This window comes from Protopterus annectens, chromosome 1.part1, assembly GCF_019279795.1.
Source record: "Protopterus annectens isolate FY-2018-M chromosome 1.part1, PAN1.0, whole genome shotgun sequence".
NCBI classification, from domain to species: domain Eukaryota; kingdom Metazoa; phylum Chordata; order Ceratodontiformes; family Protopteridae; genus Protopterus; species Protopterus annectens.
This window is the reverse complement of record NC_056726.1, coordinates 1,858,879,630-1,858,892,205: the sequence shown is the minus strand read 5'-3', so window position 1 is coordinate 1,858,892,205 and position 12,576 is coordinate 1,858,879,630. Positions and strand designations below refer to the sequence as shown.

At 39.1% G+C, this 12,576-nt stretch overlaps 1 protein-coding gene across 1 annotated transcript in view; it reads right to left on the bottom strand.

Annotated features, from left to right (window-relative positions):
* Positions 1-12,576, bottom strand: part of LOC122816723 (potassium channel subfamily K member 16-like) — a 614,095-nt gene that overhangs the window by 195,600 nt on the left and 405,919 nt on the right. Inside the window, exon 3 of the mRNA XM_044089717.1 lies at positions 8,706-8,872. Within this exon, the coding sequence (XP_043945652.1) occupies positions 8,706-8,872 (167 nt within the window). The remainder of the gene's footprint in view (positions 1-8,705; positions 8,873-12,576) is intronic.

Below are 12,576 nucleotides of genomic sequence, written 5' to 3'. Positions count from 1 at the left end.
AGAAGGTTAAACAATTGATTGGTATTATGCCAGATTGTTAGAATGTTTTAATAACCACTGTGGAATGCAGGTTCCTGAAGATCAAACACAAGATTCCCCATATGAACAGTAGTTAAAGAATGCATTTTTTTAAAGCCAGTAGCACGCCTATAAGAAGGTTTATTACAAAACACATGGTAGACCATCGTACAAGCAGGTTACAATCATTACTTGAATATGCTAGGCATGCCAAAAGGCATTTAATAACAAAAAGAAAAAGAAAGCTCAAGTATTTTGTGTAGAAGATGGAGCAGAAGTTTATGTAGTACAGTCTGGGAAAAAGGACAAGAAAAACGCGCAGTAAAATAAACAATCTGATCAGCGATCAGAGGACTTTGAAGGGCAGGAAAAAAAGGGAGAATGTTTTAAACGTGGTAAAAAGGGACATTTGGCAAGGGATTGCAGGAAAAACAAGAAGGCAACAACGGAAGACAAGGAGGGTGAGGACTGACTATATGGTAGTCAAGAATCACTAGAAGGAGCTAGTGAAGAAAGGACAAATGAGAATGTGATATAGGGAGTAGAGGAAGTGCAGGAAGTTGGTGACAATGAAGAAAATGAAATATTAGACCTAGCTTTATTGAGCTTGGAGCTCTATTTAGCAGACACAAAACCAGAAGTTATACTCTTGGTAAAAGGGAGGGAGGTCAAATTTTTGTGTGACTCAGGGGCATCACGAACCCTGATACACCCCTCCAAACTGCCAGAAAACACAGAGTCACCTGATTACATACTGGTCAAAGCAGCTAATGGACAGCTGTATCGGGAGCCTCTCTCCCATAACATTGCAATAACTGATCCAGTTTCAGGATTGGCACAAAGAAGCAAAATTGCAGTTTCTGCAAAATGCCCAGTAAACCTCTTGGGCAGAGACCTCATGCAGCTATTCGGTATAGCAGTAGTCCCAACCATGCAGGGTATGGAAGCACAGCGACAGATTAACACCTTTATAGTGCAATCAGTGGGTGAAATGTTTTATTAGTACAGCTAGGACTTGGTTATGACTAGTCCAGGGACTGTGACCAAAGAGTTAATGAACCTAGCCATCAGCAAGTTCCCCTCCCTTGACATTGATAAGCAACACCTGTTGCACTGTACCCTGTATTATTGCAACACACCAGGACCTGATAAGGAATTTGAGCAAGAGTTATTTAAGAATCATGCAAACAGATTGATATTGCGTAACCTGTACTGGGACACAGAAGGGAACAGTGGTGTAGCCAGCTGTTCATTGCCCCGGGAGTTCTTTGCACTTTATAAATGTAATCGATTACCACGTTAGCTTAACCAAAAACAGAAATAAAGAATGGGCAAACCTAGAAGAAAAAGTCACGAGATGGGAGAAACAGACAGAACTAGAACTGTCAGAACAAGGAATATAAGTACAAAAGTTGAATTGGATAACTCAGACCAACCCAGCTGTGCACTTGCAGTCTAGCAAGAACAGCTGATTGACACTCCTATTAAAGGAGGAAGAGAAAGAGAATGCCTTACAAGACATACCAGAGACTCTCTGGTCAACAGGGAAATCAGATGTAGGACTCATTCGCACAGCGGGACCAGTTACTATCACACCAAAGTCAGCATTTAGACCACAAAAAAGATAGTATCCCTTAAGAAAAGATGCAGAGGCAGAGATAAAGCCTATTATAGCAGCCTTACTTAAATGAGGGATACTAGTAGAATCTCCAGATTCACCATGTAACACACCCTTATTTCCAGTTAAAAAGGCCAATGGAGAATGGCGTATGGTCCAGGATTTACAAGCCGTAAATGATGCAGTAACACCAAGGGCACCCACGGTGCCAGACCCACACACCCTGTTGAATGATTTAAAACCTCAACAAAAATATTTTTCTGTGGTAGACATCAGCAACGCGTTCTTTTCAGTACCAATACTCCCTGACAGCCAGTATTGGTTTGCATTTACATTTCAGGGGAAAAGGTATACATATACACAACTACCACAGGGATATTGTGAAAGTCCAACAATATTCTCACAAGAAATGGCAAGCAACTTGATGGGATTCACCCCACCAAAAGGCAGTCAGATTTTACTTTATGTTGATAACATCTTGCTGGCAGCCCCCACCCACCAGGATTGTAGAGAAGATACCATAGCACTTCTATGATTTTTAGCCACTGAGGGACATAAGGTAAATAAAAATAAACTGCAGCTTTGGAAAAAACAGGTCAAATACTTAGGATATGTAATATCCAAGGAAGGTAGAACGTTAGATGAGGACAGAAAAATAGCAATTTTGCAAGCACCAAAACCCACTACCAAGAAGGAAATTATGTCCTTCCTGGGTACAACTAATTTTTGCCGGAGTTGGATTCCAAACTATGCCTTGGAATCTGCACCTCTGACTGACCTTATATATAAGAAGCCTATGGCAGCGCAGGATGTGTTACAATGGACACCAGAGGCAGAATCTGCCTTCTGTAAACTAAAGCAGTTAATAGCATCCTCATTAGTTCTGGGATTGCCAAAGTTTTTTCCAAACTGTAGATTGCAAGCAGGGTTACATGACATCAGTATTAACACAACAGCATGGGGATAAGCAACACCCCATTGCTTACTACTCATCACAACTAGACCCAGTGGCACGGTTCTTACCCCACTGTGTACAAGCAGTAGTTGCAGCTGCAATGGCAGTACAGGCTTCAGCCTCGGTAGTCTTGTTCCACCCTCTCACTTTGAGAGTGCCTCATGCAGTTGTGATTATTTTACTAGAAGAAAAGGTGGCATATCTTTCCCCTGCTAGGCATCTTTCCTATATGACTATATTATTGAGCCAACCTCATATGACAATTGAATGATGCACGACTTTAAACCCTTCTACTCCGCTCCCGACCCCTGCAGATGGCACACCACACTGCTGCCTGCAGGTAATTGAGCAAAAGACACTACCTAGAAAAGATCTCACGGATGTCCCCTTAGATGATGCCGAGGTGACATACTACGTGGATGGCTCGTGCAAAAGGGGTCCTGCAGGACAGAACCTAGTAGGATATGCAGTAGTCTCTGATACTGGGATTATAGAAGCAAAACCTTTACCACACAATTTATCTGCACAGGCAGCGGAATTGATTGCCCTGACACGGGCATGTACCTTAGCAAAGGGTAAATGTGTAAACATTTTTACTGATAGCCAGTACGCTTTTTCTACTGTAAATGTTTTTGCGCAACAGTGGAAAAACTGGGGAATGATAACATCTACTGGCAAACCTATAAATCATGCGCAGTTTATTTTAAATCTTTTAGAATCTATTCAGTTACCTCAGAAAGCAGCCATTTGTAAATGTACAGCTCACACCAAGCAACAAGATAGAATTTCAAAAGGTAATGCGAGAGCTGATACAGCTGCAAAACAAGCAGCCACAGAAGTATTTCTTTTAAATGAGGAATTACAACCCTCTGAAACTTTAGATCTAGATATGTTAAAAACAAAGCAGACACTCACTAAGCAAGCTGAAAAACAGTGATGGATAAAACGAGGAGCATTCCTCGAAAAGGGGCTGTACATCTCTAGAGAGGGAAAACCAATACTACCCTCTAATTTGTTTCACTATGCAGCATTGTTGAGCCATGGGCAGTGCCATGTCTCAACAGGGGGGATGGTTCAGCTGGTGAACCAGGTGTTCACAGCGTATGGATTTACAAACTACTCTAAAAAAATTTGTTTGATGTGTCAGATTTGTAACAAACATCATGCACAGGGGGCGATAAAGCCCAAACAAGGGAGTTTCCCCACACCACCATATCCGTTTCACACTATTTGTATGGATTTCATAGAATTGAATAAATGTGAAAATAAGAAGTATTGTCTTGTCATTGTAGATATGTTTTCCAGATGGGTGGAAGCCTTTCCAACCAAAAATCCAGATGCAGCTACAGTGGCAACTGTACTCGTCAAGGAAATCATTCCTAGGTTTGGTATTCCGTAAAGAATCTACAGTGACAATGGTACACACTTTGTAAATCCAACCATACAGCAGTTGAGTAAGCATTCTGGTAAATCATTGTGCATACCATCCACAATCTGCAGGGCTAGTTGAAAGGCATAATGGTATACTAAAAAACAAATTGAGAAGATTAATAGCTGAGACAGGAAAAATTTGGTTGCATTGTTTACCCCTGGCACTGTTGAGCATGAGAACTGTCCCTACAGCAAAAGGATTGACTCCTTTTGAAAAACTATTTGGAAGGGCTTATTATACACCCCAGTGGAAACTTCTCATGTCATCAGACCAGGAAGCTGATTTTACACTAGCTGAATATATAAAAAAGTTGTTGAGTTCTAAACATCTGTTGCAGTCAAATTCTGTTTCAGATAGAAAACAAACCGAAACATCAGAAGTGGCAGTGACGCCATAGACTGGGTGTGGATCAAAATTATCAAGCAGAAAATTGGGCTTCGCCAAGGTGGGAAGTTCCCCACCAGGTGCTTCTTTCGACACCCACTGCAGTCAAGATAGCAGAACGAACTTCGTGGATACACCTGATGCACTGCAAGCTAGTTAAGAACTTTGAGTTGGACAAAAATTTTACCTCTCCATCGGGGCCCTCAGCACAAAGTCTGGCTACAAAGGGGGGGTCAGATCAATAGGACTGATCCGTCTCAACCCCAGTGAGGAAACCATCAGTGCTAAAGGTCCTGTTAGGGCAGAGAGTAAGAGCATGTGCCCAAAGTAAAAAATGACAGAATCCAGTAAGATCCAAATACACCTACTTGGAAGAGTCGGAGAAAGCAGAAATGCAGAACAACCATTTCCACAAAAATATTGCATAACCATCCTGTTGACTGTACTAGTGACAATAATCTTTTTGTTGTGGCCATTCCTTTTCTCAGACACACAAATTGAACTGAACAAGCGTGCAGAGTGGCACCCAAACTTTAACACTTACCAGGCAATCAAATATGTGTATGCTGAAACCTTCAGTGTTTTGAATTGCTGGATTTGCACAGCTTTACCAACAGCATATAGGGGGTTACTGTTAACTTCAGTTCCCCTAGGAGCCAACAAGACCTGGGAAAACCTAATTCATGATACATCAAATGTCACATCACAAGATAAAGTAGCATTGCATTTGTCTGTTCGATAGAAGGGAACTGTGTGTTTTTATAAGAATGATGCAGTCAAGGTGAGTTGGAGCAATTGCAATGTGACTGTTCCCTATAGATGCTACACTAAACCTGATAACATCAGATCCTATTGCAACACGACCTATGATTCATTTGTTGAACTGATGCATAGGACAATTGGTGAAGTAAAACATAACTCTGACCTCTATAAGCAACTGTCCATAATTGACAAAAAAATGTTTCATGCAGAGTCAGGGTATAGTAAAGTTACTACTAAAGTAGAAGATTGTTACTTTATATGCGGTAGAAAAGCATATAAATGTCTACCTGAGAATTGGTCCGGCAGTTGTTTTTTGGGGTACCTGGTTCCGGCCATACGACACACAGCAGTTTTACCTCAAGGGAAAAATTCGGAATATTCGAGAAATCAAGAAGCCTGTCAATCCAGCAGGGCAAATCAATGCATGCTGGAAAAACCATCATGCTGTGGGCAATGGACTGTCACATATGGACTTGAGTGATACTGTTATATCGTGGGCAGGTGTACTGCCAGCATATGGAGCAATGAAATCAATCTGGGAACTGAGAAAATTATCTAAGCTTATCGAAATAATGAGCAATGCAAACTTTTCTGCCCTAGAATTGGTGACTGATGAACTGACTGCCATGAGAACAGTGGTGCTTCAAAATCGCATGGCTCTTGACTTCACCCTAGCGGTGAGAGGAGATACATGCGCTTTAATCCAGAAGGAGTGCTGTTTGTATATTCCTGACCACAAACATGATATAGACAACCATCTTGAGGTGATTCAGCAGGTGTCAGCCATGACTAAACCAGGACCAAATCCATTGATGGACTTTTTCCAGAAATTGTTTGGGGGTTGGGGCAGCATCCTGATGAACATTCTGATTGCCATCTGTGTAGGAATAATCCTACTGGTGATATGTGTGTGCTGCTGCATCCCCTGTATAAAAAGACTGATTAAAATTTTTATAGACATTTCAGTTTCAGAAACCTTATACCAAGATGCTGAACTTGAAGAATTGCTAAAAAACTGAAAATGCTTTCATGAGCTTAAACTAAATGACTCTCTTAACTGTAAATCCTGAGCAGGAAGAGGTTAGGGGAAGAAAAAACTGTTTATGCTTATCTTGAAAGTAGAATAAAAGTATTAAAAGGGGGGAAATGTTAGAAAATTATATAATAGTAATATGCATTCTTAGTGCATTAGAGGTTTAAAAGGGTTAATACATTTATTCTGTTCACACTGCATGAATCTGCACAGCTATTAGAAACTTAACAAGAGACATTTAATTTCTGCTAATGTCTTGAAAATAACAAGAGACATTTCATTTCTGCTGATGTCAGGAAACTTAACAAAGAGATATTTCATTTCTGCTTATACCATGAGAAAATATGCAGCTGCTAGAAGCTTTGATAAAGAAAACAATAGATGCTTGAAAGTATAAACCATAGTCAGCATTACTTGTACTAAAGCTAGAAATGTACCTTGAATCTAGACAAAATGTAACACATGTATTAGAACTGTACAATTGAAGAATTGAAATGTTAAGGTGGGCTAAAATGAGCCCAAGGCCAGGTTGTTTTTCTCAAAATGTTTTTGCAAGACAGCAAATAATCCAGCCATGTCAGCAATGTCTGGTAACAATTTCTGTGAAACATACAGAAAGCTGTGTCCAACTATGTCAGCAATAGAATAGTAACATTTTCTGTGTGACATGAAGAGAACTGTATAAGAATAACATACTGATCATAGAAGAGCCAGACAAATCCTGTGCCTACATGCTTTGTCTCCTTGCTGCAAGTAATAAAGGGTGCCTTGCTTAAACCTAACGTGCATTGGTCTTTGAAGTTTTTTCGTTTTACAACCCCTAACCGGGAAAAGCTGAAAGACACAACAACATTATTCTGATATTGTCCATGAGTGCATGTGCTTCTGTCTACTTTTGTCCATTAGCCTGTTACTATGTGTCCCATTTGGTTGAGACGTGTGCTGACATTACATTCATATTCAGGCAACTTATTTTGCACATCTTCACCAAATGCACATAACCTCTGTTGTATATAACATCCCTGATATATGTCCTCTCCATTGTTCATATCAGGATGCTTATATATCACAAAGTAACTTCACCATTGATATGTCACCTTGTGCGACAGTCACATAATATACAATAACTGTGCAGTCCACACTGTATCATGTCATTATGTGATTAGTGTTTATGCTGCAACTGTCTTCACTGACTTGTCATTTGCTGCACATTACAATGTTTCACCTGTACTCTTCCCTGAGTTCATTCCTACAATTCTTCTGTGTGTCCCTTTTCAATACACACACTTCCCCTGATTATTTATTTATAATGCAGTCTACGTACCTTTACTGGTCATTTACATAACCTTTATTCAGTATGCCCAGAAATGATTTCTACAATAATCTGCACTGTATACACTTTCACGCAATGTGTTAGAACTATATACATTGTTTTATTGATAACTCTGACAATCACTGTGGCATTCTGTGCAATCCCGCAGACCTAGTTTGCCCATAGGTAAACAGGTTTACATGTCTGCTGGTGTCTGTGTTGCTTTACACAGTTTTCTGCTGGCCATGAAACCTCACTTGTTTATGTTTAAATGTGGTGTAATTAGCACTGCTGCTCACCATGTAAACATGTAAACTCCATGTAGTCCATGTAGACTTCGCACCAAGCCTACATGGATTTTATTGAATATCAATGTCAGTTTAAACAGGGGGCCCTACATGTTAAATTGGGAGGAAATTCTTGTTCTTATGACAGCAGTGAGGAAATCTAGCATACAATGTTGGAAACATTGTCTCCTTTGATTCCACAAGAATGGTGGAAAAATAGCTGAGCATATATATCAACATGATATTAAATCTGAGTACAATGACAGAGGCATAATATCATACTGTACCAAAATGGACACCTTTTCTATATCTTATAAAGAATGCAGTACCAGTACTTGTAGTCAGCTATGGGGCTTATCAATACACCATACTTAAACATCAAGTTTGTAATGCCTTTGGTGATTTGCAAAATATTGTCTCCTACTGGAGGCTGACAACTATCACTCTAACGATACCCACATTTTCACATACCTAGCACGCATGACACTTAAATATACACTCATATTCTCACAAAATTGTCACAATGTGAGGCTTGGATATAAGCCCATATTCTCACAAGCCTGTGACACTGTAACCAAGGTTGCTGATCACTCTTGAAAGTCATGAAAACATCAACTCATACAACCATTTTCTAAACTACTTGTCCTAATGAAGGCCACAGGTTGTAAACGCAGGTTGGTATAGGCTTGATAAATGCCTGGTAACTGAATTAGAGGGGTAATTAAATATTATGCTTGGATAAAAGCAGCAACATGGTTAAGGTGGAGGAACTGAAATCTGCAATGTGTGAAAAAATATGTATTGAGATACCATAAATGTAAAGCAAAAATTATGTTCTCCGAAGTGTAAGCAGGCACAGATGCCCATTGCCACAAAAAAAAAAAAAAAAGAAAAAAGCAACTACCTCATGGCTGGCAGAATTTTTTACTCTTCTCTCCAGTCTGTTCAGATGCAGAGTGAGTCCCTTTCCAAGCTGATTCAAAAAGACCAAATTTAGAGGTACTCCAAACAGAGCATAAAAGATGCAGAATGTCTGTCCTCCAAAAGTGCTGGGTGACAAATTTCCATAACCTAAATACACAGAAAAGTTTCAGTTAGCAAATAAGATCATAGGATCATAAGAAATTGTTAGGCAATTGACCCAGAGTTTACATCTAGCCGTTTCATCCCAATGTAATACCAAATAAATGCTAGTCAGTACCCACAATTGCATTTAGTGATGACTGCCCATGTCCAGGAGGGTTGTCAATGTCAAATCTAATGCATTTATTTATTTCAAAAGTATTAACAATATATTCTGCCTGAATCTGAGCTATCATTCTCAAAGCATACATGGCGATACATATGGCTACATCCAGGAAATATTTACAGCAAAATTATTCAAATTAAATAGTACACAATCATTTAAAATTGTCTATCAAACTAGTATAATCAAGCACCTAGATTATGGCTGAATCCATATAAACTGAATGAAACCTCCTCACGCAGAAGCCATTGAAAAACCTACTTGCTGACTGTTCAGATTATCGGAAGCAAAACATTAAATGACACCCAGCAGACAGTATACAAGGCAGAGCTGTACAATGTCTGTAGTAGTATGAATAAGAAAAAAACAGTCGCTAACACCACAGCAGCTTGTTGGTGTAGTGGCTAAAGAAATAACCTTGTAAGCATCATGTCTACAGTTCAGGTTTGTATATGGTTTTAATTTTATTCATTGATATCACGCAGACTCCTTCAACAAAATGATTGCTGCTTATCTCTATGCATTGATTCCTTATCAGAATTTCTTAATTTGTTCATAGGTTCATAGGTTCATAGGTTGGTACTAGGCTATCAGCCATAGGGCCTATGCAAGCCTAGCCATAACAATTCCCTGGATATTTCTTCCCACAATATTTACTTCTCCAGGCCCCTGTCTAGCAGGGTGACTGACATGATCCCCGGGGTGAATTTCCTATCTCCCATCCAATCATCAAGGTTCCTTTTGAAGAGGGCCAAAGAGGCGCTCTGCTTGATATGTATGGGCAGTCTATTCCAGAGTATGGAGAGTCTCTGGGTCAGGAACCTATCCCTCCAGCATGTTTTGTTCATTGTGATGACAAGGTTTAGATCCCTGGAGCATGTGGCTCTGAGGGATTGGGATTTCTTTAAGTGGAGCATGTCCAACAGCTCAGGGTTTGACATGGCCTTGTATGTTAAGCAGAGATCACCTCTGAGTAGACGATATGCCACAGAGTATAGCTGGAGTTTTTTTAGATGGTCAGTATATGGCGTCTGCTTTAGGCCTGTGATTCTTTTAGTGGGGTATTTCTGTGGCCTTTCAAGCTGTTGCAGATGTCTTGTGAGGTACATACCAAACGGGGCATTATACTCTATAATGGGTCTAATGAGGGATGTGTACAGTGGGACAATGACCTCCTTTTTTCTGGTTGAAAAGCCCTTAGTGATGAGGTGTGCCACATAGAAAGATTTCCTGACTGTTGTGGCAATGTGGTTATCGAAAGTGAGACCACTGTCCACCTGTGTCCCTAAGTCTCTCATCATACTTTTGATGTTTAGTGTCCTGCCACCTATGTGGTAATTCATGGGTTCATGTTTTTTTCCAAAGGGGATAACTATACATTTCTTCGCATTAAGCTTGAGCCCATGGCTCTAGCACCAGGCATCTGTTTCTGTAAGGCCCTTTTGTAGAATATCCACTTGTCACTTGTCTGGAGCTGGATTTGGAGTCGGCTACTTGTATTTATTTATTACTGTATATTGCAGGTGCCATATGTTCCCCTGGTTTTGTATTTATTTATTTATTTACATACTTAGGCTCTGTTTATGTATTTATTGACATTTTTACAATATGTATTTATTTCTACATGCACTTCCTTACTAATGCAATTCCCTCTCGTCTTGATGTTAGGTTTCCCATTACTATGAAGGATTGGCGAGCATATTTTTTGACAACTTCTGTATGATGAGCTTGGATTTGCTCTCTGCAGATTAGATTATAATGCAGGTATCCAGCATAAGCAGAAGAACTATGCTTTAAGCATAAATATTAATATAAATGTACAATGTGCTTAATAAACAAATGTGTAAATGCATCTACACAAATGCAACATACTCACACAAATGGTACTGATGTTTTAAAATACAGCATGCTATGCTGTTAAGATTGAATGATTAATTTATATCCACATTGTAATGCCTTTTTTATGAAGCAGTGGAAAAATCAAGTAAACTGATTTAGTAGTCAAATCATAAGATGATCAACCCATGTCAAACTGGTAGTCTCAGAACTTTATTATAAAGAGGTACCATAATCATGCATTGCTGCAAATGAGATTGCAAACTCACTGATCCCTAGAAGAGAAAAAGCAATACAAAAATATTTTGTCTTTCATGAAGAAAATCTTACAAACACCTAGTTGCGCCTTCTCAGAGGATCACATCTGATTAACAGGAGACCATGTAAATACATTTATTTATGCAGAACATTACTAATACTCAACTTTTGCAATCAATAAAGTTAAGTCCCAAATTAAGCAAAACTGCTGCACTGAAATTGTTTTTTATCCAGAATCATGACATTATATGGTGAATGTCAGTGTTGCCCATGATTTGTAGTACAAGGAATGCAGATAAGAAGAGGTGGGAGGTCGACATAATGGTTAAAGTGCTTTCTTTACAGACACAAGATGCAGAGTTTCATTCTCACATGTGGTAATTGGCTAGACTTAAAATGATCTACAAGGGCAGATAGCTTAGTAATAATCTATGAATCTATGATAGGAAGGTATCTTTTCACAAAACAAGACACTTCATTTATAGTTTGATAATTCTTAAGTATTTCCATGTAACTGTAAAATAATTTTCTAATTATATGCTACAAAAGAAGCTGTATGAACTCAGTTCACACAGTTTAGATATTATGTAATATATTTCATCAGACTTCACAATCTCTTCTTTTTTACTAATTTTTCCTACTTTTCCACCTCCCGCTCTTGCTTCCTTCTCTCATTCTCCTTACTTGCATATACTGTGTTAACTGTTACTTGCATATAATCCTGCCCTCTCTTATTTACAATTGTTTGTCATTTTGATTATTTTATGTCATTCCTTTGCTTTTGCTTTGCCTTTTCCTGGGTGAACTTAAAAATGTTCCATGTGTACCTTATCCTGGTTAACAAATTTAAAATAAATAAAAATATTAACTAAGCAAACTGCAGTAATATTCTGTACCCCCACTGCCTACTGACCATCAGCCCTTCTCATGGCCAAGTGACCCATTCATTCCTCATACTGAAGTAAGAGCAGACAGAGGTTGTCAGTCATTAAGTCAGCCATTAGGAGATTATTCTATATGTGACTCTAACATGATAGTCATGCCCAATGTATGTTCTCCTTGGAAGGTATGCAATGTGCATAGCACAAGAGAGTGATTTCCACAAGTGACTTAAGCCAACAAATGGCTCTGCCTTCCAGGACAAGCATGTGATGTACATTTCTCTGGTTCCACCAGAGAAATCAGTGTATTTTGTGTAAAACACTCTGGCACTTAAAATGAGAAGAATGCCTAGCCCCAGGGCTTTCTCAAAGTCAAAGTCAAAGCAAACTTTATTGTCAATTAAATAAACACAGCAGTGCAAGATGAACAAAATTACATTACTTTGGTCCCTGTGCAGGACATAACAATGAACACATAGTTTGAATGACAGTAAGATTAATGCACATACAGTAATAATTGAAATATTAACAACACAATAAATTACCACAATTGG